The sequence below is a fragment of the Salvelinus alpinus genome, chromosome 19 (genome assembly GCF_045679555.1).
Source record: "Salvelinus alpinus chromosome 19, SLU_Salpinus.1, whole genome shotgun sequence".
NCBI lineage: Eukaryota > Metazoa > Chordata > Actinopteri > Salmoniformes > Salmonidae > Salvelinus > Salvelinus alpinus.
This window is the reverse complement of record NC_092104.1, coordinates 38,847,038-38,874,948: the sequence shown is the minus strand read 5'-3', so window position 1 is coordinate 38,874,948 and position 27,911 is coordinate 38,847,038. Positions and strand designations below refer to the sequence as shown.

Here is a 27,911-nt window from a genome sequence, read left to right as displayed (position 1 = left end):
TACATCAAGGCAGTCTAAAATATGCATTTTGCTGTTATCCTTTTTGGATCCTAAAATGAATGCCTGTAAGTGTCATGGAGAATTGTGTCGGTTTAGAATATATTGAAAAATAAATATGCTGGGTTTTAATGTGCGTATTAAGATGCAGTTTGCTAATTTTTGTAACCGTTCACATATGTATTACATTTGTGTGTTATACAGGAGGCTGTATGAATGTGCAGGTTATTTTCATTTATAGTTTGACTGCACTTTGCTCACTGTTAGGGATGGACGGAGATGGGGACAAAGTTCACAGAAAGCGCATGGGGAGGAGGGGGGAGGGAAAAAATACCTTTTAAAGCATAACAGCAGGTGGAGGGCTAAAACCAGACAGCTCAGCTCAGAACGGAACGAGACGAGGAGAAAAATCAAACGGGGGGAAAATGAAAGCAAACTTTCTCTATTCCTAAACTGAAGGACAGAAATGCAATGATTCCAGAAGCCAATTGCTCTGTTTTTTGTGTAAGCGCATGACTGCAGTGTGTCTGTGTTGGTGTGTGAGTGTGTGTTTGTGACCTGTGGCCTGCGTAGTCTGTGTGCTGTGTTAGTGAGGTAAAGATTAGGCAACAGCGTAATGGAGGGAGAGGAGAGGAAAGGAGAACCAGGGCCCGGCCCTGGGCGTCTGTCTGCTCTCCAGGAGCAGCTGATCTGGGCTCTGCTGGGCTCTGGACTGTCCCGGGAGGTCCTGGTCCATGCCCTGGGAGAACTGGAGCGAGAGAGGGTCACCCCTGGAGCAGAGAAGGGGGACAGGGGGGATGGCGAGAGTTCGGAGGAGGGAGAAATGGATTTTCCACCCCCCATATTCCAGGAGCTGGAGGCCCTAGCCCCAGAGGAGGCAGCCAGGCAGAGGGCTCTGGTCGACCAACTGCTTCAGTAAGTAGCTCCCAAATGTCTGCCATCCACCTTATCCTCCCCTTAACAACATATACAGTACATCAATCTCTTCCTTTTATCAAACCTCAAATATTAATACACACACCCATACAACAACATAGCCATACCCCTTTGCTGTGCTATTATTCTCTCACTTTAAAAAAATAATGTCCAACTCATTTGTAAAAAAAAAAAAAAAAAACATATTTAAAAACAAATACGTTTTAGGGTGGTTACTTGATTCTGTTCTCCATTCTTTCTTTTCGGCTTTCTTTTCCTGTCGTTTTCTGACCAAGAAAAGGTTCCAGAGAGGACAAACAATTGACGGTTTTACCTGGCAGCATCCTTTCTACTCCCTTTCTTCGTCTTTCTCAAATTTAGTCCCCCTCTCCCCCTTCCTCCCCCGTTCTCCTGCTCCCTCTGAGATCTCTCTTGGCCTCTGAGGTGAATTTAAAGGAGGGTTCCTCCTTTCCTGGTTACTAATTACCCACCCCATCAGGTTTCTCTGTCCATTTAATGAATGAACTACATGCAATGGTTAAGATTAACAGAAATGTGCTATGTTTGTCTGTGCGTTAGAACAGATTGAGTGAATATTTACTACTATTTGTTAAAGACCATTTAATTTCACCACATTTCAAACTACAACATATATCTCAAGATTATGGTTTAACTGGTCATTGTATATAGTTAAAAGTTGGCCATTTTACAACACCTAGCATGAAAACGCAACTTGACCAACCATGCCTTAGTATAAAAATGCATCGAACATAGATAAAGCTTTTGTATGTTAATATACATAATACAAATGTTATGTACTATTGCTAGCCGTCAAGGTTTGTGTTGCAGCAAGTAGGCTATCCATATCTTTATGGGTTTTAATTCCAGTGACCAGAGAGAGCTGGACTTTGCCCTGCTGTGCTTCCCCTTATCTCTTATTGTCAACATCCCTCTCTCCCTCCCCCTCCCTCCCTCTCTTTATGCATATGTGTTTTGTCTGTGTGTTTGTCTGTGTGTGATAGGGAGGATCCATGGCGCGTGGCAAAACTGGTGAAGAGCTACATGCAGCAGCATAACCTCCCCCAGAGAGAGGTGGTCGAGTCCACAGGCCTCAACCAGTCCCATCTCTCCCAGCACCTCAACAAAGGCACGCCCATGAAGAACCAGAAACGGGCTGCTTTGTACAGCTGGTACGTCAGGAAGCAGGGCGAGATTAGCCAGCGTGAGTATTTGACCAGCTGATGAGCTGACCCTGCCTTTACTGCACTACAGTATGACATTACAGTCTGGACTCTGAAGTGTAACATTTATAATAGGTCAAATCATGACTACCTCATTCATTAATATTCACAATAAATTGCTATAAATCTATACGGTTTTGGGGATTGGGAGCTCTTACACAAGACTGAATCTCAGGATGCGAAGAACAATTATGTCAACGGATCTCCTTACTCTTCTTTCTCATTCTATGTCCTTCCTTATATCCACTTCCTGGAAAAGTTTCAAATAGATTTGACATTTGCAAACTTTCCATTTCAACCATGTAAGGAAAGTGTGGTCTCCTGCTGTGTTTTCCCAATGATAGCGAAATCACAATCCCTGTACCCCAATCCTTAGACTGGTAAATCCATCATGATACAGTATTCAATTTGTCTGTCAGCTGTAAACAACTATGGAGGCCCACTGGTCACTGAGTCAAATATAGACATGTAAGGTAACATGATACTGTCAACTTTCACATTCCATGTGTAGAGACACACAATCTGCATGTCCTACACTCACACACACATGTTGCATTGCAAATGATCTCAAACTCCAATATAAAAACAGATTCCTGTGAATTAGCCCTATTGTTTTAAAGATATAAAACAATACTGTCTGAATAATTAATAATACTGATATAACAATATGGATACTATATTAATACAATTGACGTTTATCACAAAATTCTACAAATATGCTTTCACTGACCACCCCATGCAGAGTTTACTAATGCCAGGCATGCCCTTGGGTCTGGAGAGGATCAGGGAGAGGATGTGAGGAAGGGACGTAGGAACAGGTTCAAATGGGGACCCGCCTCCCAGCAAATCCTCTTCCACGCCTATGAACGACAGAGGAACCCAAGCAAAGAGGAGAGAGAGGGATTAGTGGAGGAGTGTAACAGGTGAGAGAGAGGGGAGAGGTCAGCTAAAACAGGAAATGTTCCCAGTTCCAGTGCAATGGAGGAACTGTCCCTGTCATTTTAGCGTGTCCCCCTTTAAAGACATTTCTCTTGCTCTGGGCCCTCTCTGGCTCTCCCTCAGGGCTGAGTGTCTCCAGAGGGGTGTGTCTCCGTCCCAGCTGGCTGGCCTGGGCTCTAACCTGGTGACAGAGGTACGAGTGTACAACTGGTTCGCTAACCGCCGCAAGGAGGAGGCCTTCCGCCATAAACTGGCTCTTGATATGCCTTACAACAGCCAATCAGCAAGCTCCACCAACCACACGCTCTCACACAGCCCTGAGCAAGGTAACACTCACCCTCACCAAAGTGAATCAAAATATAATTTAATTTAATCCACAAAGAGCATAATTAATCATTAGTGTTGTCATCAGATGTTGCTTATGTACTATTTTCAGTGCCCTTATACAGAGGAACAGAGCCAAGACTGACAGGGTGCAACATTCCCTCCTCCCAGGAAACACCTGATCCTAACTCATCCTAACAGGCTTCCTCTCTTCCAGGCATGAAGTATAGCCAGCAAATCACATGTGACAATCTGGGGTCATCGAGGGGTCACAATGGAGACAGAGGCTTGGGGGGCCGCCTGGCCAGCCCCATTCAACTGGAGCCCAGCCACACACTCCTGGAAACACACCATCACAAACCAGTGAGATCACCTACCATATTATCATTCACCATATCTCACCTCGACACACATTGTTATAATCCCCATTACACCATCACAAACCAGTGAGATGAGAGCAAACAACCTCTCATTGTCACAACCAGAGATCAGCAACTGTGATCACATAATCCCAATCATCACAATACATAGATTAGTAACTGCACAACACATCAGTGTGATCACAAACCACAATAAGATAATTATTTCACAAACCATATTACATCATGATAAGCAAATTACATCACAAACCATATTACATCGTTATATAAGACCATGAGGTCGCTAACCATATATCATCATGTAACGCAGTGAAATCCCAAGCCATATCACATTAAACTAGTGAGATCATAGACTACTTCATGTCATCATAAACCTTTGGATATACAAAGCATCTCAATCCTCACAAGAATCCATGGCTGTGGTTCTGCCACCAACTTTCCCCATCTCAGGTATCAGGTGGTGGCCCCTTGCCCCCAGTCAGCACCCTGACATCACTGCACAGTCTGTCTGCCTCGCCTGCTCCCCACCATGGACTCATCATGACCTCCCTGCCCAGCGTCATGAGTCTGGGAGAGTCCTCTCTCCTCATAGGTAACCGATTCTACATAGTCCCCTCCACTCAAACAGCTCTAAGTCAGAGCATAATTATCTTTAAAACGGTCATTTCAAAACATATCCACTGTATTGTATCTTATCCTTTTCCAGTGATGATCAGAAAGTTGTCAGATATAAAAACTAACTGACATTAACAAAATATCCTAGCCTAATCCCTGTTTTCCTGGCCTGTTGGTCAACAGGTCAAACCGTACCTGTCATCAACAACATGGGAGGCGGGTTCACCACCCTTCAGCCAATCTCTTTCCAGCAGCAGCTTCATTCCACTTCCCAGCAGCAACTCACACAGCAGTTCCAGAGTCATATGACCCACCACAGTCCTTTCATGGCAACCATGGCACAGCTTCCATGTCACAGTAAGGCCACAGTGGCAGCATGTTACTCCTTCATTTGCCCTTTGACAGAAATATAATATGTGAAACAAGGAATGAGTGAGAGCAACCTAATAGAACAGCTAGAACTAAGGAGGGTTTCATAAAGTACCCATGCGCCTGCTCTCAATTTCTCCATTGCAGTGTACAGCAAGTCTGATATGTCCCACTACCCTCCGTCCAGCCTACTGTCCCAAGCAATGGTCATCACTGACAGCAGCAGCCTTGGAACACTGACCAGTCTAACCACAGTCAGGCAGGTACTGTGATTCCAAACATTCACCTAAAATGAAAGTGATGCCATTAATAATCAGTTGCATAAGTCTGTGTATACAGGTATAGAAAAGTCTACTCACTAGCTAATGATCAGTAGTAGTATCAATGTGGGTTGAATCTGCTAATGACTTTTGCATTGGTTAGATTCTGACCACAGACCCTGAGGAGCAGACAGATCAACCCATCCAGGAGGACTCCCTACACCTGCAGTCCCCTTCACCTGTGCCAGGTAAGATAAATCATGTTACTCCAAGTGTAGACTATTTCCCAAAAGATGCAGTTTCTTACACTACACTAAAAGGGGAGACTGAAGACATCTAAAAAAGCTACTAAGTGTGTAACACATACAGTGCCAGTCAAAAGTTGACACACCTACTCATTCCAGGGTTTTTCTTTATTCTTACTATTTTCTACATTGTAGAATAATAGTAAAGTCATCAAAACGTTAAATAGTGTATATGGAATCATGTAGTAACCAAAAAAAGTGTTCAACAAATCAACATTTATTTTCTATTTGAGATTCTTCAAAGTAGCCACCCTTTGCCTTGATGACAGCTTTACACACTCTTGGCATTCTCTCAACCAGCTTCATGAGGTAGTCACCAGGAATGTGTTTCAATTAAACAGGTGTGCCTTGTTAAAAGTTAAATTGTGGAATTTCTTTCCTTCTCAATGCGTTTGAGCCAATCAGTTGTGTTGTGACAAGGTAGGGGTGGTATACAGATGATAGCCCTATTTGGTAAAATACCAAGTCCATATTATGGCAAGAACAGCTCAAATAAGCAAAGAGAAACAACAGACCATCATTACTTTAAGACATGAAGGTCAGTCAATCCAGAAAATGTCAAGAACTTTGAAAGTTTCTTCAAGTTCAGTCGCAAAAACCATCAAACACTATGATGAAACTGGCTCTCATGAGGATCACCACAGGAAAGGAAGACCCAGAGTTACCTTTGCTGCAGAGGGTAAGTTCATTAAAAAGTTACCAGCCTCAGAAATTGCAGCCCAAATAAATGCTTCAGAGTTCAAGTAACAGACACATCTCAACATCAACTGTTCAGATTTGACTCTGTGAATCAGGCCTTCATGGTCGAATTCTTGCAAAGAAACCACTACTAAAGGACACCAATAATAAGAAGAGACTTGCTTGGGCCAAGAAACAAGAGCAATGGACATTAGACCAGTGGAAATCTGTCCGTTGGTCTGATGAGGCCAAATTTGAGATTTTTGGTTCCAACCGCTGTGTCTTTGTGAGACGCAGAGTAGGTGAAAGGACGATCTCCGCGTGTGTGGTTCCCACCGTCAAGCATGGAGGTGGTGGTGTGAAGGTGCTTTTCTGGTGACAATGTCAGTGATTTATTTAGAATTCAAAGCACACTTAACCAGCATGGCTACCACAGCATTCTGCAGCGATACGCCATCCCATCTGGTTTGCGCTTAGTGGGACTATCATTTGTTTTTCAACAGGACAATGACCCAAAACACACCTCCAGGCTGTGTAAGGTCTATTTTACCAAGAAGGAGGAGTGCTGCATCAGATGACCTGGCCTCCACACAATCACCCGACCTCAACGCCATTGAGATGATTTGGACCGCAGAGTGAAGGAAAAGCAGCCAACAAGTGATCAGCATATGTGGGAACTCCTTCAAGACTGTTGGAAAAGCATTCCAGGTGACTACCTCGTGAAGCTGGTTGAGACAATGCAAAGCTGTCAAGGCAAAGGGTGGCTACTTTGAAGAATCTAAAATATATTTTGACTTGTTGAAAAGTTCTTAGTTACTATATGATTCCATGTGTTATTTCATAGTTATGATGTCTTCAATCTTGAATGAGTAGGTGTGTCCACACTTATAACTGGTACTGTACTTTAAAGTCATCTTAATACAGCTAGAAAGTAGTAAATATAACCCATGGTATTCTGTAGTTGCCAGTCAAAATAGGGCATTTTAAATGCAGGGTTGTAATTGGAATGACAGAGAAATTGGAAATTAATAACTTAACATCTGTCTTTCTTAGTTTCCTCTGGGAATTTACAGCTGTATCCTCCATCTCAGTCGAGTGAAACTCATCCACCTCACCGCCTCTCCTCTTCGCCAGCAGACATCAACTCCTACATTCCTGCACAGATGGTCTCTACCGCACAGTAGCAACAGAATGTAACCACTATGTAATGTGAAGGGGTGGGAGTAGAGGGTGGGTGAAACAAAATCGTTTTTACAGTAAGTAGAGAACTGTAATAGAGATGTAACACAAATTCTCCAAAACTACTTCTGCAGTAAAATTTTCCAGAGAAACTATAACTCATTCTGCTAGATACATAAATCCAGGACAGACTCACTGCCAGTTATCAGTCTAGTCACTTGAATTAGCAGCCTTACTATTACAAAGAATGTTGTACTCAGTGTCAGTCTGCTGATCTGAGGTCAGAGATAAACCATTAGAAACAACCACATCTAAATCCATGCAAACAGAGAACGCTGAGCGGTTGATCCCCGTTTTACAATAAACATGTATATTATCAATAGAAAAGTGTTTTAATAAAAATGCTCTCAGAATTCTTGACATCAGTGTAAACTGCTTCCTTTACAAAACAAGGCATAGCACTGATTGTGTTTTGGGCAGAGAAGAAATGTCATAAAATATCTGGTGAGACTTACAGTATTCCACATTTCTGAAAGAACGTATTCCATTCCAGAAAAGAACAAAGTACAAAGTAGTACAACATTGCAGTGATTATTTAAGGAAAATAACAGTGTATGACCTGACCATGTTATAATGAATGCTAAGAACCCCAAGCTACAACAGGTTAACAGTTCTTACAAGTATGGAACTGCCAATATCCCAAATCACAGAAGTCTCTCAGTGCTTTTCTACTTCCTCTTCCACCCTTTCATCTGTGCCTTTTTGTTTATTTTTCTTCTTCTTGACCTTCAGCGGTAGACTATCCTCCTCGGGGCTTTTTTGGTCCTCTTCCGTTTTAGCATAAGGTGAGGCTTCTCCACAGTTCTCGACCTCGCGGGGAGCTGTCCTTTTCTTATTTTTCTCTGGGACAGGGCTGTTATTACTGTCCTCTTCTTCCTGAACCTTGTATTTCTTCTTCTTCTTCTTCAATTTATCTGAGCTGAGGGACTCTGGCAGGGAAGGTGTAACTGCGATGGGGAGAGCAGATGATAGGAGGTCTGTAACTGACACTGCCGCCTCTCTCAGTCTCATCTCCAGCTCACTGTCACTGTCACTAGGAGAAAATTGCAGAAACAAACTTAAACTGTTTATTACAGTAGTATTACAATATGAGATACAGGAATATTTCAATCATGCAATGCTACTGTAAGGATTCCTTCCCAAAGTAGTTAACAAGGTGACATCAAACCACCTCACACATCCCAAAGGTTAAAAGGTCAGGCCTACATAGAACACGCATCACCTTGAGCTGGGGACAGGCCGGCGCCTTACAGGAGGAGGAGGGGGATCAATGGTAAACTCTCCTGGGACAGATGTGGTGAACAGCCGGAAACCTTCAAAAAAACAAGAAAAAATATCAAGACCACACACAGCATTTATATCGCATCATATTTGACATCATACAGTTCGTAACTACTGCATTAGTTTCAATGCAAAACAATTTCTGGATAAACCCTCACCTTCATCTTCACATTTGGTTGACTGTGTGCAGGGTTTTGTTGTTTCTGCAGATATCACTGAAATGCAACTGAATATCAAATTGCATAGTTAGATTAAAGTTGGCGACTGAAAAGTTGATAGGTGGAGGTAACACGAGGCAAAGGCTATAGGTAGCTATAATAGTAAAACTGATGTTTCATCAACATTTTCCCATGACAAAGAAGAAATACTGTACCTGTCAAGTATAGCACCTAATTTCTTTGCAACGTGCGCACGGAACTCCGGAGTCGTCTGAAGCTCGTTCCCATCATGTTCATGTTTAGATACAGCCACACTGTTGACCACAGCATTACATAATTACGTGATTGTTCTGGCGAAGCCAAACGTGAGGCAGAACCTCTATGCATGATGGTGAATCACAATAATACAGAGGGGATAGCATGCCATCCAGAGAAAAGGATCAACTTACCGACGGGATAACTTCCCATTGCTTTCCCCATCTAAAACAACAGTCGTTACATTACTGTTAAGACTTTGCATTTGTTTTGGGGTAAGATAGATTTGATCGCTGGCTAAAGATTTCACACACTAAACTATCTCCCACCCCACATTTGTTGTTGACTAGCATTAGCTAGCTAAGTTACATCAGGTGTTTTAGCTAAAGCACAAGGTTATTTAGGCTGAATTTACCTGCCGTGTTGGTATTGTGTGTACCATTAATTCCACATGTGCCAAAACTCCAAGCTGCTTCCTTAAACTTTTCCAGATCTTCATCTTCACTGCTTGAGTCTTCAACCATCTTTCCAACGGGGGCTGACATGTTGGATCAAGTACATTTGCCGCTACAAAGCAATGTACTATGGGTAATGAAGTCTTTCGGGGGAGAAATGCACGCCAGTCAGTGGAGTGAGAGTTTGAGTGAACTTAAAGCAAAATGTATACAGAACATTTGTTCAATTGTTTTTTTTATTCCCCCCTCTCCTGGCAGTATATCATCTTGCAGAAACAAAAACATTTAACGGAACATAAAAGGCAATGTTAGGAGGGCTTCTAGTTCTACTTCTAGTTGACCAAGTACACATCCAACGATATAGACAACATATGGAGTCTATGGTCCCTGAAATGGAACATTCAAAATACAATAATCTTTGTAGTAATGTTGAATTAAAATCTCACTGTGAAATTTTTCTGTCCTAAAACACATTCATCAATAGATAAAAGTACAATATGCTCAATAAATTCAAAGGGGTTCCAGTTTACACAGTATGCGGGTCCAACTTCATAAGAGTGAAAAATTATATCAGTAGAGACTGTGTTGTAAAAGCCATAATTAGTGTTAATTTGGTGGTGCTATTAGGGGGAAAAATGGTGGCTGCTATCACAAACCTTACATCAGTAAAGGTTTAGAACAGACATCACAAGTCTCTAAAGTAGTTAACATCACAGCCACATCATCATACATATCACAGGAGGTTGGTGGCACCTTAATTGGGGGAGGACGGGCTCGTGATAGGCTGGAGCAGAATGAGTGGAATGGTATCAAACACATGGTTTCCATTCGTGCCGTTCCAGCCATTATTTTGAACCGTCCTCCCCTCAGCAGCCTCCACTGATACATACACTATACCTTCCACTTGTCATTATGAACTGTATAGTTATAATTTCATAACTAACCTCTCGTGGACAGAGGAAACGGCGAGAATATGTCGAGACTCACGTACAATTATGTGATTACAAGCAGCAGGATTGGGTTTAGGCGGTTCTTAAATTGGTGCTGTAATTTTAAAGCCTGTGTGTGGATGATAAGCGGTTTCCACTAAATTCCACAGCTACAAACTCAAAATTGTCTATCATAAAAATTCATGAAAACAAAAAATGTGCTTTTTGACCATGATAAACACGGGTGAAATTAGCAGAAGGAAGGAGATTTGGCCATTTCCGTTTACAAGGGAGGAGACTTCGCACAAAGGTAATGAATTGTTATCGGCATTCCCCCAGAAGTAAAACAAGAAATCACTAACCTTCGCGCTAATTTTACTTCTGGGTAACCAATATTATTTTATAGCTGACTGGGATATGCTTAGAATGAATTCACAAAAATCTCTTCCAGCCAGCGTTTGACATGTTGGACAGATTTGTAGCGCAGCACAGCTGGACTTCACATGGATTTCTCTCAAACACAACAAAGCCTCTTGAGCTGAGAAGTCTGAATACAAGGCACATGTGGGAGGTTTCATTTAGTTTTGGAAAACTCAGTAACTCCAGCAGGCACGAACATACTACAAGCACATTTACAAATGCTAAACACGTAACAGACCAGGGGTGTTGTCTGTCACTTACTACCCCCCATGCCCACCATTGCCCTCAGAACAGCCTCAATTTGTCAGGGCATAGACTCCACAAAGTGTCAAAAGCATTCCACAGGAATCCTGGCCCATGTTGACTCCAATGCTTCCCACAGTTGTGTCAAGTTGGCTGGAGGTCCTTTGGGTGGTGGACCATTTTTGATACACACAGGGAAATGTTGAGCGTGAAAAACCCAGCAGCGTTCATGACACAAACCTGACATCTACTACCATACCCCGTTCAAAGGCACTTAAATATTTTGTCGTGCCCATTCACCCTCTGAATGGCACAAACACACAATCCATATCTCAAGGCTTAAAAGTCCTTCTTTAACCATCATCTACACTGATTGAAATGGATTTAAGTGATATCAATAAGGGATCATAGCTTTTACCTGGTCAGTCAGTCATGGAAAGAGCAGGTTTTCATAATGTTTTGTGCTCTGTGTATATAGCTAGAGGGGTGACATGGGACACCCAATACGAAAAATACAGCTTCTACACCAAGGCAAGATGTCAAATTCATGGAGCATCTGTTAGTCTCAAAGCTGAATATACAGTTTAGCCCACTATATGAGGAATGAAGACATAGCAAAGGATCACGATTGCGACTTGAGCAGAATGAGTAGTTAAAAATTGATGACCAGAACCAAACTATTGTTCAATGAAATTAGGTAGTATCACAGTTGTAGTAATTTGCTTGCAATCCAATTGTGCCATCTGTCAACTTCAATCATTGTTCATCTTACGGGCTACAAATGACCGGTATATAACATTCAGATTGGGATCATGTAATGTTCCCTTATCCCTCTGTAAAGCTGTCTGGTAACAGTTGACTAAACACAAAACAACTCAAAAACAAGGATATTGCAACAAATACTGAACTCAAAGCAGATTGAAATAAGCAGTAAAGTAAACATTTAAATGTGGAAACATTAGAAAAGACAAATGAAAACATGTTCAACATTACAAAAGAATGATTGACAAGAGATTCCAATGAGTCCAAGCAATAGATGGGTACGAGGTATCAAATAAATGAAGCAACCTGTTTGGAAGGTAGATATGGTCCTTTTTCTCCAAACCTGGGGCTGGTATAGTTTGTTGGAATGTCTGAAGTGGAGAAAGTACACTCCTGTTCCCAAAAGAGCTACATGATGATTGTATTCAGGGGCAATGTGACCCCTGCTTTGCATTGCACACAAGAAGCTAATCTTCAGATACTACTGGCCCCCATCGTAGGCATAGTCTGCCTTATTGTGCATGATCAGTTTGTTGTCCACAAAATAGAAGCTGTCTGACCTGGTCTCATACGGGTGCTCCACCATTAGGCCAACTTAAAGAGACAAAAAAGAAGGAAATTCAGTTTGCAAATGACTTCATAAGGAACAGCAGAACACACATATCACGAACTAAAAAAGTAAATTACTGCTGTTCAGCGCACCAAAATAAACAACCTGTAGAGGAACCATGTGACTGTCTAGTATCCACATTCCTCCCCTTACAACGAGAGTTGTATGACTGGCTCTGTATGGATGTGGATAGTATAGACTTACAGACTTGGCCAGCTATGTTCTGGCCAGTCTGAACTAGCTTGTAGGGACACACACAGGCTACAACAAAGTTGATAGACGAAGTGAGAAAGATGCACTACTACTATTAGACTTACTGAGGTCCTCATGGAGCTGGGGAAACTCATAGATGTGTTCGCAAGTGTTCCGGCTGTTTGGGATGCAGAATCCGAAGTCAAAGTCAAAGTTCTTGAGAACTTTATTCTGGAAATAATGCCTCTCTATCATGCGAAAGCTGTTAACAGGCCGGTCCCCCACGGTGAACTCCACACTGAAAGCAGAGTAGAAAGAGGCACTTGAGATACTAGCAGGGACATGCTGAACATAACTGTGGGTGGTATCTGCATTAATTTGCTTCAACTACTTGAATTGTAGATTTATTCATTGACCATCTATATTCCTTTTTATAGTCCAAAAGTAGGATGATTCTTTCAATAGTTGTTCCCAGCTGTGTGCTCTGCCAAATTCTCTCTGTTGTAGTTTAGGTGGTTGCCGGAGCTGCAGGACTTAGTTTCTTGTGCTGGTAAGCCACACCAGCAAACTAAACAGTTCAGAATTTGTCAGCATAAGGGAAAGCACATACTATGGAACATTTAGGCCTTACCAAAGTATGTGGTCTTTCAATGATGAGTCATGTGACTTCTAACAATGATAATGCATGTGATGTTTCCTGTTTAATCCACTGCCTTACGTTGCACCAACATTCCGCAGTCTGAGGAAGGCTGGCGTGAACTGATAGCGCACAAAGCGCCCAGAACTGGTGTCTCCATCTCCATTCTCCTCATCTTCAGGGTCTGATGAAGACAACATGGATTCAAATGTAATTGGCATCCAAATAAGTGACAAAAGGTAATCTCGGATTTCAACCTAACATTATAGCTACAACATTTGCCTAAGGACTACATTCATTATCATAGAAGGAATAACTTGGCTTGTTTGGTTTTACTTGAAATAATACAGATTCATTTAGTCTGGGGCCCTTCGGAGTAGACTCAGCAATATGACATCATACACAGCGGGGGAACTTCCTGCTTACTAAACTAATGCTCAAATCTCCCAAAATGATGGGCTGTCCCAATATATACCTTCCAATGAGGCAAGTCCACATTGTAAAGAGCCAAGTGTCACGTGTGGCAGATTTCAGCAGTTGTTTTGTGCCCCAACCTAACACCACCAGTGCACCGGTTAGCAGTGATTGCAATGGTTTCAGCAACTGGGGTGTCTCACAGATTGAGCCTGGTGCCCTGTTCAAGCTGACAGCAACCCCAGCTTGATTTATATAAGCAGAAACTCACCCCAGTGTGTATTATGATGGCATATTGCTGAGTATACCTTTAAGATCTGTCACTTATGTTGTGGCAAAGTGTTGTGGAAAAGTTTAAACTTACCACAGTTGTGAGGTTTAGCAATCTCGAAGAGCACTGTCCCAGTCTCCAGATCTCTGATCTTGAAACGTGTGAAGTCAATATTGTAGACATTGTCCTCAGGTTTACATAGATAATCTGGAAGGAAATTCGTAGTAAGCAGCACATACAGACAGGGAATCTGGTGTGTCCACAGATTCTTTGTTCGGCTTCCTCAAAACAGTGGTGCAAACTTAGCTAGCTAGTTAAAGTCAACTAACTCACTACAAAGCGAGGTATGCAGTGTTTGCAACCACATCAAGTTAGCCCTTCACATTAACTAGGTAGATGAGCTAGAAAAATAATAGATAGCTACATTGATTAACTTGAATCTTATCCAAATCACATCTATCATCATCTTCAATCAATCCACTCCATACTAGCTACAGATTGTTACACCAGATTTACACAAAGATTTTTGGTATCCATTACCGGGAGTTACAGGTTAAGTACTGTGTAGTACACAGAATTCTCGACCAACCTTAACTTGGCGATACTATCTTCGTTCTCGATTCGGCCAAACATGTACACTGAACAAAAATAAAATGTAACAACTTCAAAGCTTGGGAATCAGTACAAGGGAATCAGTCAATTGAAATAAATTAGGCCCTAATCTATGGATTTCATATGACTGAGAATACAGATATGCATCTGTTGGTCACAGATACCTTAAAAATAAAGAGAGGGGCATGGATCAGAAAACCAGTTAGTATCTGGAGTGACCACCATTTGCCTCATGCAGCACGACACATCTCCTTTGCATAAAGTTGATCAGGCTGTTGATTGTGGCCTGTGCGAAGTTGCTGGATATTTACATTTTAGTAATTTATCAGACGCTCTTATCCAGAGTGACTTACAGTAGTGAATGCATACATTTTCATTGGTACTGGTTCCCCGTGGGAATCGAACCCACAACCCTGGCGTTGCAAGTGCCATACTCAACCAAATGAGCCACACAGGACCACAGGATATTGGCGGGAACTGGAACACGCTGTCGTACACGTCGATCTAGCACATCCCAAACATGCTCAATGGGCGATATGTCTGGTGAGTATGCAGGCCATGGAAGAACTGGGAATATTTTCAGCTTTCAGGAATTGTGTACAGATCCTTGCAACATGGGGCCGTGTATTATCATGCTGAAACATGAGGTGATGGAGGCGGATGAATGGCACGGTATCTCTGTGCATTCAAATTGCCATCAATAAAATGCAATTGTGTTCATTGTACATAGCTTATGCCTGCCCATACCATAATCCCACAATGGGGCACTCTACCATCTGCCCGGTACAGTTGAAACCGGGATTCAGCCGTGAAAAGCACACTTCTCCAGCATGCCAGTGGCCATCAAAGGTCAGCATATGCCCACTGAAGTTGTTTACGACGCCAAACTGCAGTCAGGTCAAGACCCTGGTGAGGACAACAAGCACGCAGATTAGCTTCCCTGAGGCAGTTTCTGAAAGTTTGTGTAGAAATTCTTCGGTTGTGCAAACTCAGTTTCATCAGGTGTCCGGGTGGCTGGTCCCAGACGATCCCACAGGTGAAGAAGCTGGATGTTGAGGTCCTGGGCTGGCGTGGTTACACTTGGTCTGCGGTTGTGAAGCCAGTTGCACGTACTGCCAAATTCTCAAAAATGTGAAATGAACATAAAATTATTTGGCAATAGCTCTGGTGGACATTCCTACAGTCAGCATGCCAATTGCACACTCCTTCAAAACTTGAGACATCAGTGGCATTGACTTGTGCCAAAACTGCACATTTTAGAGGCCTTTTATTGTCCCAAGCACAAGGTGCACCTGTGTAACGATCATGCTGTTTAATCAGCTTCTTGATATGCCACACCTGTCAGGTCTATGGATTATCTTGGCAAAGGAAATATGCTCCCTAAAAGGGATGTAAACAAATTTGTGCACATCCTTTTAGAGAAATACACTTGTGTGTTTGTTACATTTCTGGGATCTTATTTCAGCTCATGAAACATGGGACCAACACTTTACATTTTTCGTTTATCTTCTAAAATGTCTGTGTCCAGTTGCAGGTGAAGCATTTTAATTTAGAAAATGCTCTTTTATTCAAATAAATCACTTTTTTCTACATTAAGTAATCCAACAATGTGTATGCCGCCATCTTGTCTATTTAAAATATTCACTGATTGATTTAACGTTAGACAGGTGGGTCCACCTCAAATTCAAACGCACCACCTACAACTGGACAACATCAAACAGTAACTAACCTGTAACTCCCGGTAATGGAAACCAAAAATATTTTGTTACATCACATTATCTGCTTTAACAATCAGTAGCTAACTCCATACATACCCCGTGTAACAGCACACAGACCAAGGATTTCATCTGGTGTGATGTCTCTTCCTAGCGCCCTGAGCTCATCTTCTGTAACAACAGGCCGCTGTTTATCCGTTTGATTTCGTCGCGACTTGAGTCTCTTCATCACATCTCCACCGGACTTTCGCTCCCTGGAATTTGCAGCCAGCCCCATATCGGTGTCCGGTCCTTTAACTGTGGCTGCCGTCTCGTTCCGAGAGTTAGAGCCGCTCATGTCTTGGTTGTTCTGTGTTTGTTTAGTCAACTGCAACTTTCACTAAATTCAAGATGGCGAAGCGTCTCAATGGAGAACCTATGCTGAGAACAGTCGATTGTAATTGGCTGAAAACGGTAGGTGGTTACCATAGTTACCAGTAGGGCGGGATGTTCAAAAACGTTGCAGGCAAGGTAAAACAATTTTTTTTTCATCTTTAACCTAGGTTGCAGGTAAATGGAATTCCAACCAGGGAACGCCTAAGTATGGTACAACTTAATGAAAATGGTTTCACTATACCAATGTAGTTAAGTTTGCCCATGCTTTTTATTCATCATCTCTCATTACATCTCTCAAACGCATTACTGCCATTTCATCCTACCGACCATACATTTCCCACGTCACCCCCATAGAAATATAATAGAATTGTAGTTCTCGTGATTTGTGACGACTGCAGTATCTCAGTGATACAGCATGTTGAACCGTTCAGTTATGAGGGCGAGGTACTGCAATAACCCTAAGGATAGTAGAACATGGGATAAATTATAAAGAAACAATTTGCTAAAACACCTGTTAGATAAAATAGCACATTTATTAAGAGACAGCATTTATCAGCAGTTCCTACTTTGTAGATGTTATTTGCAGAGCTAAAACTGAGTAAGATGGGGGGCATCTCAAATTATTCCATCAGTCCACCTGCTGCCTGAAGCCCTCAAGGCTGGGAGAAATCAATAAGGAGAGTAGGATTCCTTATTGGCATTGATCACTCTCACACAAATTCATACATACTCTGTGATTGTGACTGTGTGTGGAGCGCAAGAGTGTATGACTGTTGTCTGTCTGTACCGCAGTGGGGATAATGGGAGAGTGATGCAGCTAAATGTAATTATTGAAGACTTAGGCCTACATATCTATATGACAGCAAGCCGTTGGTTCTTATCCAAGGTGAGCTTATGTAGGGTTAGGATTATTGCACACTGGGACTTTCGTGGACAAAAATAATTAAAAACCATGCAATTAAGTAATGAAAAGCACACAAAAAAAGGAACCTCAAAGCAGATAATGGTAAAACAAATGTATTCAAACCAAGGCAACAATAACTCAATCAAAACAAAATTACACACAAATAACAGACAAATGCTTTGAAAATAAACCAGTTAAATCATGGTAATTTAAAAAATAATAAAATAAAACCGATCCTGAGGAAAATGTTAAAGCTACAAATCTTTATTAATCATTTAGCAAATATCTCAAGATTAAACCCCACTTTCTTACTTAAATTATACAATATAAAATGTAAAGAATTCCATACACTGCTAATCACATTTCTCTTCCTGACAGTCAGTGTTTGTCTGGCTGGCTGTCATCCCCAGCAGAAAGGCCACAGTCTTCTTTACAATTAACCATTAAAAAATACCTAACACCTCAATAATAACAATAGTTTGATGAAAAAAAACAGCCGCTGTCACACTACAATAAGTGTGATATTGTACCGTACAGTATATACACACGCAACTGTGTAGATTTCCATTAGCCAACAAAAAGATTGACTTTTTTTTGTTGCAGTTTTTCAACTAAGGAACAAAAAAGGTGCTTCTGATTATTTATGGATTGTTTCTTTTTTTATATAAAAAAACAAATAAACCAAACTACTATCAGCTGACTATCAAGTATTGTAACCTCCCCTGGCTGGTTTTCCAGCAGCATGGAACATGGAGGGAAACCTCAGGAGTGAGGGGATTTACAACACCGGGATCATCTATTTGTCAAGTATTCAGCAAGTGTGAAATCAATGACAAGTGTGGAGAGGCTTGGGGAAACATAAGACAAGGCTTGGTAAAAGAGCTACGTTCTTGATACAGAGGGAATTGGAAACACAAAAACAATGCAAACATGCAGCTACTGACTTCCAGGCTAACTGTATGGAAGAATATAGGATGTCACTGGGACACCTTAGAGACTAATAACAACAAAATGCTGCGGTCTACTTTAAGGCAAATTTTAAGACAAGGTATGCTAAAAAATAAATGAGACAAATTGATGAGACAAAAATACTGGCCTAAACTGAACTAATGGAGAGACGGAGAAGAGTAAAAATATTCCCAACAGTGAAACATGCACACACCCATATCTACGCACAGGTGCATAGTGAATAGGCTATAGATCATGATTAAGACTGGTGCAAGCACACTGTTTTTACATAATGTTGATTTGACTAATAGCGCCTCAAATTACTTCTATAAAGTGTGCAGGCAAAAAAAAAATAATAATAATCCCCTGGGAACAATTTCAAAATCGCAATAAAATAATTCTTAAGAAGGCCACTCAAGCTTTCTGGTCACAGCCAGTTTCAATTTAGCCTACCACTGAAAATCAACAAATGTTTAACATAGAAAGAACTAGTTAACTCATCATTTCACTATGCATGTATACACACACAATTGTTCTTCACATTGTAAGTCCTACATTCATGTTCCAATATTTTTTAAGAATCCAGCAGTATCTCAAAGAGGACATTACATAAATACTAAATTAAATAAAACGCTTAGGCTCTTCCAGTTATTATAACTCCTAATGACACAAATTGTATCGGGATAACTTCTGATGTTTACGTTCTATCTTGACCTAGTACTTAATCATCACTACAGCACCAACAATGTGAGTAAAAAAACGAAATCATATTAATCACAGAGTGTTATGAATGGAGGATTACTGAGAGTTTTATAAAACAAAATTTTACAACATAAAACACTCTTTGGTGAAACAAAAAGGCATGCACAATCATAAAATGAGCAGAAAAGGCAGTGACCATGACAAAGGACTACACTACATGCATCTTTGAGTCAATTTAGACATCTTCCTGATTCAGGACCTGTCCCACTAGAGTATTTGTTAAATGATCAGGTCCCTCACTGTTGGCAATGTAAGTCAAATCGCTCAGAACTATTTCACATAACCTTCCAAAGGTGGCCTTTCATCAGCTGCAAACCAAGCCATGTACCGTTAAGTGGAAAACACAGAAGTTAGAGGGTTTTATCAATGTGATTAAAAACCATGTAAACCCTCAAAAGATTCAATTTCTGATAACGTTATAGTCTAGTTGCCTCAAAAGGTACCTGCTAGGACAGATATTTATGCGTGCCAGCACAACAAGTGGACTTCTTACTTGTGATCACATTTGAGGAAACTTGCATCAGCTATATGAAACAGCACAGCATGGGATAGTCCCATTGAGGTACACATGCATTTTTGAAACATTATGCAAGAGAATTGTGAAACCCACCTTGAATGTGATAACACTTCATCAGCAGTCTTATAAAACAGCACATGAAATGTCAATGTGCTGCAAAGAACAGGCTGTAACAGTATGAACTTGTTGAAATTACTGGTATGTTGTCTTCATCAGACTATGGCACATCTTGTATCAAAAGCGAAAGTACATTTTTGCTCTAAAACACCAGCACGTTGAGAGATAATCAAGCACAGAAATAAAAAGTCAAAAAGAGCAAGAAAAAACAACATTCTAAAGCCTAACTGATCAAATTGGTAACCATCTCCCCCTAAATTCCACCAACAACACAATCTCTAAAACAAAATAACTTCAAATTTAAATTTTTTAAGAATCTGTCAATTTTCATGATTTCACCTCCTGTTCCATCTCTGACTAAATACTGGGCCTGATTTTTTGTTGATCATAATAGCAGCCTATCTGCATTCCCTTCACTCCAAGCCACACCTCATCCAAATCCATAACAATAAGTGTATCTATAAAGAGGGACAGCCACTAACACTTCAGAACCCCTCAGTATAATCCCAGGCACTTCCTGCCAGACAAGAGAAACCTGGTTTGAAAGTGGGAAATCCTGTCTTATTTCTTTGCGATGTGGTAATGTGCCACATGGTGAAAAGGTGTCGGATGTACAACACACACAAACTCTCTCCATTCCCTTTTCTGTGTGTGACCTTAGTCAGTGAGGAAGGCATTTTATTCTGCCGCCTGCCCAGCATTCCAAATTTGTGGTCTCTTTTTTGTCCTCTGTTATCACCATTCTCCCCTTGGATCTTGTGCTCTCTCCCATCTGTATGCTTGCCTTGTGTCTTTGATGTCACTTTGACCCCCCCCCCCCCTTCTTCACAGTCTCTTGTCCTTCATGTCCCCGTTTCCCCCTCGAACTTACGTTCTCACAGCCGACAGAGGCAGAAGAGTGTAGGGATGAACACACCGAACGCCACCAGGATAGGGAACATGAGGCTGCTATTGTCGGCCGCATACGGGTTTGGCGTTCTGGGGCCTGACTGGACCTTGTACTTGGGAGCTGTCGAGGTACTCCTCTTACCACCCTCCTCGCCTACCTCAGTCTCCTCTTCCTCCTCCTCCTCAAGTTCTTCACGTTTCTCCAGTCCAGGGTGAGGCTGGAGTTTTGGTACATCTGAGATGCAGAAAATATAGAGGGGGCTGAGATTATGGGTTTAAAGATAGTGTTAAGTGAAAATAGAAAGGTAATAAAATATTTTGTCATACAGAACTTCAGGACATTGAGGAGAGGTTGTGATGACTTTAGACTGGATTGTGCATACAATTAATTGATTCAGGAGCAAATAAAATGTTATTGAAAATGAATGGGATAAAAAAAGAGAGCAAATATTCCATAATAATACAACATTCCATTACAATTCTTTAAAGAATTTCAGAATTATAAAGACAACATCTTAGAAAATGCTATTTTTGACTGGCACTGTTGAATATTCTCCTGTTAATAGACTGATGAGGCTCACCGTCTAATGTCCCTTTCATCACGTACAGAGCACAGACCTTGGGGTTGTCATAATAACCCTGAGAAAACACAGGGCAGGTTATCAGTTCCCAGGAGATAAAGCCACGTGTCAAATGAACATTTTGAAAAACACTATCCTACCATTATTTGTAAAAAAATATTAATGGCATAGAAAAAGCCTAAACAAACACACATTCAGAGTAGTATGTAGGTAATAGTACATTTTGTGCTTGACCGTTTAACTTGGACACTTCTGTTTTTTTTTTTTTTTTAATGAGTCAGGAGAGGAAAAAACAATATTCACTGACACACTTCAACTCACCTTGACAAACTCCACAGTGAGCTTGCCGTTGAAGGTGGACACCTCTCCCTGGACACTCAGCTTACCGCGGCGTATGGAGAAAGGCACTATTTCGTCATGAGCTGTACTGTGACCGACCCGCTCAAAGATATCCAGGTCTTTCACCACCACATGGTCATTAAGACGCACATCAAATACCTGTAGAAAGGATCATTTCAGCCAGCCAGATTCGCAACATGAAAATAGCATGGGAGGCCTCCCGAGTGGCGCAGTGCTAGCTGTGCCACTAGAGATTCTCGGTTCGAGTCCAGGCTCTGTCGCAGCCGGCCGCGACCGGGAGACCCATGGGGCGGCGCACAATTGGCCCAGTGTCGTCCGGGTTAGGTGAGTGTTTGGCCGGCAGGGATATCCTTGTCTCACCGTGCACTAGCGACTTCTGTGGCGGGCCGGGCGCAGTACACGCTGACACGGTTGCCAGGTGTACAGTGTTTCCTCCGACACATTGGTGCGGCTGGCTTCCGGGTTGGATGGGCATTGTGTCAAGAAGCAGTGCGGCTTGGTTGGGTTTCGAGGACGCATGGCTCTCGACCTTCGCCTCTCCCGAGTCCGTACGGGAGTTGCAGCGATGAGACAAGACTGTAACTACTACCAATTGGATACCACGAAATTGGGGAGAAAAAGGGGGTGAAAATACAAAAGAAAGAAAGAAAATAGCATGGGAAATCCTCAGTCCTAAGTGTACAAGTTTGTAAGAAGTATTTATAGATGACTAATAAATCATTACCTTCCAATAAAACATCTGTTGGAATTTGTCTATTTTGAGACTATCATCATCATCATCATCATCTAAGTTGAACAACAATCTTTGCTGCCAAATTAGAATAACATTACCATGACTTACAGTTTACTGGACAGAACTTTGAGATCTAAACAGAAAACATATTATGATGATTTGATTGGATGGCTGTCATACCTTCTGCTGAGACTGGGCAAAGTAGACTTCTGCATACTTCATGACTAGTATATAGTCTCCTTCCTCACGAATCGGCACCTCATAGCCAAAAGTATCCTCATTGTAGCGTTCTGTCTGGTAGAGAACCTGGTCTTCAGGACTAGAACGCAATATGGGCAGACGGACTCCATAATCTGATGCTAGAGGGAAATACAAAGAGTAGATTGTTTACTACGTTGTCGATTTATAAGCAATTCAGTCGCATTTGCACCCAACACTTCTCACATAAGCTTACACAATACAAACACATTTGCTTACCCATCTACCGGAACAGTAGTGATGCCTGCATACATTTACTTTCTTGTACTGTATTTGCACACAAAAGCTGCAAACAAGGCAAATAGTGCATGCATTTTTATGCCTGATACAGTCATAAAACAATGTGAGATGCAAACTTTCTGGCTAACCATGGTTTGGCATGTTCAAATATTAATGACTTATCTGTTCTGGCAAGTTAGCGGCAGATAGCCTAGCGGTTAAGAGTAGCCTAGCGGTTTTTGAAACATGGGACAAACACTTTACATGTTGCATTTATATTTTTGTTCAGTATATTTCCTGAAAGAACCATTTGGTCTTTAGTTTTAGTAGAGTGGATGTAAGAAACAATCTGAAACGTCGCTTCTGAGTGAAGTGTTTTTCATCAAATGAATAGATGAACATTCCGTGGAACTAAGCAAAGTGGCTATCATACAACATCAAATATGACGTTTCATCACTGTATCATTTACCTCATACTTTACTTTTAATTAACTACTCATGTTATTAGTTTCCAATTATTACTTTTAAAGACATACATTTCTGAATATCGTTAGTTATCATCACAGTTGGGTTAATAGCGAGGCACTAGAAAGTAATGCTGACTCTTCATTGGGTTAACCTGGTTAAATTGCGGAAGTCAAAACCATGCATGAGTTGATTAGCTTGAAATATCTTATTTATGAAAAATACACATCTGCAATCACACGATTACCCTCTGCCAGAAGAAAATATTTCACTTGCTTTTAGCCAAATAGTTCAACGTGTGGCTAATTTCACACAGATCTAACGTGTAGCTGGCTAGTTAGCTTTTAATTCAATTTAGCAGTCACATTTGCAATAGGGAACTGTATCAGTATCATACAAAGTTAGAGGTTAGCTATGACGCTAATAAGGAAATGACGATTCAGCCATGCCTAGACAGACTCACCTTTCCCAAGCTTTCCTTCCAAAGGATCCTTCTTAAAGTGAATGCCATGCATGTCTGTGTGAGCTTCCCCGCCAGCGTTCACTGCCCAAATAACTCGTTCAGCAAGGTTTGGGCCCCCACCATCCGCCCAACAGTGTTCAGCGAGCAGCGACAACACCGCCACGACCAGCCCGGCGACCAGTGGGACTTTTACCCACTGCATTGCCATACACAGCTTGGTACAAGCAGACACACACCAGTTGGCCCAAGGAAGCTGTGTGAGAGAAGGCATCAATAGTAGGTAGCTAGCTAGCATGAATGACAGCACAAAACCCTCCCCAGATAGTCAAATATATTGAGCTAGCTAGCATGTTCGCTCTCTGGCTAAGATTAGCATTGATTGTGAATATGTTGTAGGTGGCAAATGTTCGCTAACTAGAATGTACGGTCAACACAGTTTACTCTATATAAAATGTAAAATACTCTTAGATCGAATTGCCTCGTTGGGCTTTACTACATTTAGCTAGCTACAGTAAGTTACCTGTCTAGCTTGTTAGCTATCTCAGCTTGATAGCTGACCTCCTCTAGCTCTCAGCAGCTGTGGCTTGCTGAATACGAAGTTCTTACGTTGAAAAATCCTTGGTGCAACTTGCTTCTATGCCTGTTTCCTGCTAAATGTAAAACCGAATAGTCCACAATCTACACTGCGGCTCTCATTGACAGTAATGGCCGTTTGGTCTTCTCTGCCAAATTGGTATGACTGACGTTGATTTCCATAGAGGCACACACATTGCATGAGGGTGTGAACGAACTGCTGGTTCACTGTACAGGAAGTGGATGACTGAAGAGACACCCAATCACATGGCATTGTTTCTACATATGTATAAAAAATTTAACATATTCATATAATACTTTGGATTCACGAATCACATACAGTTCCCTACAACCGCTGTATATTAACTTTCACTTTCTTTACCAATGAGAGGGTCAAAGTTGATGCGAAAGAGACCGAGCTGAGGTTTGGTTGAAGTGCAACGTTGTTCAGTTGGCAAAATGCGGAAGGTACACACAATTACACCTAATGGGAGTTATTCGTGATTTTATTAATTGTGTGTTCGAAAATAACATTTATAACACATAGATATAATATATAGATAAGAATTCCAATAAAAAAACGTTTGCAGTTCAAATCTGCACATGTATTCTATGCAAATTTGAATGACGAAAGTGCTCCTGTAAATCGCCCTGGACAGGAGCGTCTGCTACATGGCAAACATTTAAATTTAAATTAAAGTGATATTAATTTCCCCAGATTTCCCTAATCACAAAATCGGTAGAAGGAAATGGTCGTGTTCCATGTCGTATTTATTGTAGGTGTGCTGCGTAAATGATCAGATCTCACATTGCTATGCGAAGTGTTTAACTACTCGAGAACCCCATTAACAAGACACGAAGGTTGCTGTATAAAGCAGTGGCTCCCGATAAATGTAAAACACTTTCTCAGGCATTTTGGGATCTGATTATCGGCGCAGCGCTACTACAATGAAAAATAGCCTGGAACGCAACCGATGTTTGAAATATTGTCCAATCAGAAGAGTCCAACGCAGCGTGCTTGCGTTGCACTCTGGGTTTGTCAAAAAAGGCCCTTGCTATCCGGGATCCTTGGGATGTGCCTACCTCCCATTGAAGTTTACATTTCAATTGGTTAGGTAGGAAAGGGATTTATGCAGGGCCCTCCAATCCTGGTCCTATAGAGCTACCGTCCTGTAGGTTTTCACTCCAACCCTAATCTAGCACACCTGATTCTAATAATTAACTGGTTGATAAACAATCAGGTTACTCACATCTACAGGATTGTTCTACAGGATAGTTCTCCAGGAGCTGGGTTGGAGAGCCCTGGGTTATGGTCAGTGGTGATTTTTAGCATGTTAATCTTGGTGGGGCAAAAAATATATACAAGTGGGATGCATGCTAGCAAATCCACTACACAACACTAAACAATACATTAATTGCAATATACCACTGAGACACCTGGCTATCAGATGATTACATTTCTCAATAACAGGTTATAGGCTACATGTGCACCACCAAGTCAGAACAGTAGGTGAAATTAAGAGGTGAAAATAGACCAAATTATTAGGGTGAGGCACATGGGCTACTAACAGCTTACTACACAACATACACTTAGCATTACTTTCTTAGCTACAGTATACATATCTCCCTGGCACATTACACCATTTATGCAGCAGCATACAAGACCTGTTTGGACTCACCTTGTGCTGTGCTCACTTGAACAGGAAGGTGACGCGGCGGGTCTTTGTGGGCAAATTTTGTCATCAAAGTCTGTCATTCTCTGGATTTATGGTGCTTTCAAGACAACTTGGAACTCTGGGGGGGTTGAATGACGATGACGTCAGTGCTCTTCAGTTCGTAGCTCTAGAAAGAAGCCCGAGGTCCCGATTTACAATTCAGAGTTCAATGAAAGTTCAACATGTATTTTCCCAGTCGTAGCTTGTTTTTCCCAGAGTTCCCAGTTGTCTTGAACTCATTAAGTCAGATTTTGCCTTTCCAAGTTAACATTTGTTTTGGGCGCGGCACAAATCAAGCTTCATTGACAGCATGGCCAATGTTGAATGTTTATAATTTTAAACTAGGAAAAGAGACCATTCATCTTAGACTTGGGACCACACGGCCACTCCACTGAATAGCAGGTTAATGATTGCTTTGCAATGCTTGCAGTTAATCACTGATTCCTTCCAAACCACTCATTGTTGAATTTGCGATTTCCAACTTCTTGTGTAATGTTTATTTCCAATAGCCGTTGAGCAACGATATAATCTATAATTTCTCTTCCTTATTTCTCTTCATATGACAAGGATTAAAAAGGATTTGCCACTAGATTGTTGACTTGATTCATGATGATGACTGCACGATTTTGAAGTATGATGTAGACATGATCAGTCCAATCAAAGCTACTGTAGATATAATGTGATTTGATGTAATTTTATCTGTGGCCAATGACCTTGATCCTTCATGGATGGGCACTTCTAATGTAACTCTATGGCAGCACCCAAGGGGCTTGAATTTTCAATTTTCAAGCTCTACAGTTTTGAGAATGACACAAATATAAATTTTCACAAAGTCTGCTGCCTTAGTTTGTATGATGGGAATTTGCATATACTCCAGAATGTTATGAAGAGTGATCAGATGAATTGCAATTAATTGCAAAGTCTCTCTTTGCCATGCAAATGAACTGAATCCCCAAAAAACATTTCCATTGCATTTCAGCCCTGCCACAAAACAGACTGGAATCTTCAAAAGGAGGGTGGTGCTTGGAATCATTGTTCTTCCTCTGTCAATCATGGTTACCTGCAAGGAAACACGTGCCGTCATCTTTGCTTTGCACAAAAAGGGCTTCACAGGCAAGGATATTGCTGCCAGTAAGATTGCACCTAAATCAACCATTTATCAGCTCAGCAAGAACTTCAAGGAGAGCGGTTCAATTGTTCTGAAGAAGGCTTCAGGGCGCCCAAGAAAGTCCAACAAGTGCCAGGACCGTCTCCTAAAGTTGATTCAGCTGCGGGATCGGGGCACCACCAGTACAGAGCTTGCTCGCGAATGGCAGCAGGCAGGTGTGAGTGCATCTGCACGCACAGTGAGGCAAAGACCTTTGTAGGATGGCCTGGTGTCAAGAAGGGCAGCAAAGAAGCCACTTCTCTCCAGGAAAAACATCAGGGGACAGACTGATATTCTGCAAAAGGTACAGGGATTGGACTGCTGAGGACTGGGGTAAAGTAATTTTCTCTGATGAATCCCCTTTCCGATTGTTTGGGGCATCCGGAAAAAAGCTTGTCCGGAGAAGACAAGGTGCGCGCTACCATCAGTCCTGTGTCATGCCAACAGTAAAGCATCCTGAGACCATTAATGTGTGGGGTTGCTTCTCAGCCAAGGGAGTGGGCTCACTCACAATTTTGCCTACGAACACAGCCATGAATAAAGAGTGGTACCAACACATCCTCCGAGAGCAACTTCTCCCAACCATCCAGGAACAGTTTGGTGACAAACAATGCCTTTTCCAGCATGATGGAGCACCTTGCCATAAGGCAAAAGTGATAACTAATTGGCT

At 41.6% G+C, this 27,911-nt stretch overlaps 4 protein-coding genes across 5 annotated transcripts; 1 reads left to right on the top strand and 3 right to left on the bottom strand.

Annotated features, from left to right (window-relative positions):
* Nucleotides 1–336: 336 nt before the first annotated feature.
* On the top strand, nucleotides 337–7,622 carry hnf1a (HNF1 homeobox a). Of its 2 annotated transcripts, XR_011669083.1 has the most exons (11): nucleotides 337–912; nucleotides 1,935–2,134; nucleotides 2,896–3,076; nucleotides 3,216–3,418; nucleotides 3,634–3,779; nucleotides 4,247–4,388; nucleotides 4,595–4,768; nucleotides 4,928–5,043; nucleotides 5,204–5,288; nucleotides 6,527–6,731; nucleotides 7,077–7,201. XR_011669083.1 is itself a non-coding variant. In XM_071353418.1 (10 exons), exons 1-10 carry the CDS (start codon nucleotides 614–616, stop codon nucleotides 7,205–7,207), a joined length of 1,677 nt encoding a protein of 558 aa, XP_071209519.1. In that variant the 5' UTR covers nucleotides 338–613; the 3' UTR covers nucleotides 7,208–7,622. The 2 variants fall into 2 exon arrangements, 1 of the variants encoding a protein (XP_071209519.1); XM_071353418.1 differs by lacking the exon at nucleotides 6,527–6,731 and having other exon boundaries at nucleotides 338–912; nucleotides 7,077–7,622.
* Nucleotides 7,576–9,576, bottom strand: c19h12orf43 (chromosome 19 C12orf43 homolog). The gene is made up of 6 exons (XM_071353419.1): nucleotides 9,372–9,576; nucleotides 9,151–9,181; nucleotides 8,917–9,015; nucleotides 8,702–8,769; nucleotides 8,485–8,575; nucleotides 7,576–8,295 (listed from the first exon to the last, which is right to left on the bottom strand). Exons 1-6 carry the CDS (start codon nucleotides 9,499–9,501, stop codon nucleotides 7,920–7,922), a joined length of 795 nt encoding a protein of 264 aa, XP_071209520.1. The 5' UTR covers nucleotides 9,502–9,576; the 3' UTR covers nucleotides 7,576–7,919.
* Nucleotides 9,577–9,629: 53 nt separating this feature from the next.
* LOC139545531 (protein unc-119 homolog B-like) lies at nucleotides 9,630–16,632 on the bottom strand. The gene is made up of 5 exons (XM_071353420.1): nucleotides 16,316–16,632; nucleotides 13,983–14,096; nucleotides 13,286–13,388; nucleotides 12,693–12,865; nucleotides 9,630–12,359 (listed from the first exon to the last, which is right to left on the bottom strand). Exons 1-5 carry the CDS (start codon nucleotides 16,551–16,553, stop codon nucleotides 12,247–12,249), a joined length of 741 nt encoding a protein of 246 aa, XP_071209521.1. The 5' UTR covers nucleotides 16,554–16,632; the 3' UTR covers nucleotides 9,630–12,246.
* Nucleotides 16,633–20,557: 3,925 nt separating this feature from the next.
* On the bottom strand, nucleotides 20,558–24,572 carry LOC139545526 (malectin-like). Its single transcript, XM_071353407.1, has 6 exons — nucleotides 24,327–24,572; nucleotides 23,807–24,059; nucleotides 22,582–22,760; nucleotides 21,630–21,806; nucleotides 21,309–21,366; nucleotides 20,558–20,962 (listed from the first exon to the last, which is right to left on the bottom strand). Exons 2-6 carry the CDS (start codon nucleotides 24,012–24,014, stop codon nucleotides 20,715–20,717), a joined length of 870 nt encoding a protein of 289 aa, XP_071209508.1. The 5' UTR covers nucleotides 24,015–24,059; nucleotides 24,327–24,572; the 3' UTR covers nucleotides 20,558–20,714.
* Nucleotides 24,573–27,911: the final 3,339 nt, after the last annotated feature.

Bases quoted from the DNA above. Each gene is read 5' to 3' on its own strand.
- hnf1a (XM_071353418.1), top strand. From the start codon at position 614: ATGGAGGGAGAGGAGAGGAAAGGAGAACCAGGGCCCGGCCCTGGGCGT. The intron at 3,077-3,215 runs GTGAGAGAGAGG...GCTCTCCCTCAG, and splicing joins TTAGTGGAGGAGTGTAACAG to GGCTGAGTGTCTCCAGAGGG. The intron at 5,289-7,076 runs GTAAGATAAATC...TGTCTTTCTTAG, and splicing joins GTCCCCTTCACCTGTGCCAG to TTTCCTCTGGGAATTTACAG.
- c19h12orf43 (XM_071353419.1), bottom strand. From the start codon at position 9,501: ATGTCAGCCCCCGTTGGAAAGATGGTTGAAGACTCAAGCAGTGAAGAT. The intron at 8,770-8,916 runs GTACAGTATTTC...TTTGATATTCAG, and splicing joins TTAGGTGCTATACTTGACAG to TTGCATTTCAGTGATATCTG. The intron at 8,296-8,484 runs GTGATGCGTGTT...ATTTTCTCCTAG, and splicing joins CGGCCTGTCCCCAGCTCAAG to TGACAGTGACAGTGAGCTGG.
- LOC139545531 (XM_071353420.1), bottom strand. From the start codon at position 16,553: ATGAGCGGCTCTAACTCTCGGAACGAGACGGCAGCCACAGTTAAAGGA. The intron at 14,097-16,315 runs GTATGTATGGAG...ATTTCCTTCCAG, and splicing joins TCTGTGTGCTGTTACACGGG to ATTATCTATGTAAACCTGAG. The intron at 12,866-13,285 runs GTAAGGCAGTGG...CTCTGCTTTCAG, and splicing joins CTGCGGAATGTTGGTGCAAC to TGTGGAGTTCACCGTGGGGG.
- LOC139545526 (XM_071353407.1), bottom strand. From the start codon at position 24,014: ATGGCAATGCAGTGGGTAAAAGTCCCACTGGTCGCCGGGCTGGTCGTG. The intron at 21,367-21,629 runs GTGAGTTGAAGT...GTGTTTTCTCAG, and splicing joins TCACTGTGGAGTTTGTCAAG to GGTTATTATGACAACCCCAA. The intron at 20,963-21,308 runs GTGAGCCTCATC...TCTGCATCTCAG, and splicing joins GATGAAAGGGACATTAGACG to ATGTACCAAAACTCCAGCCT.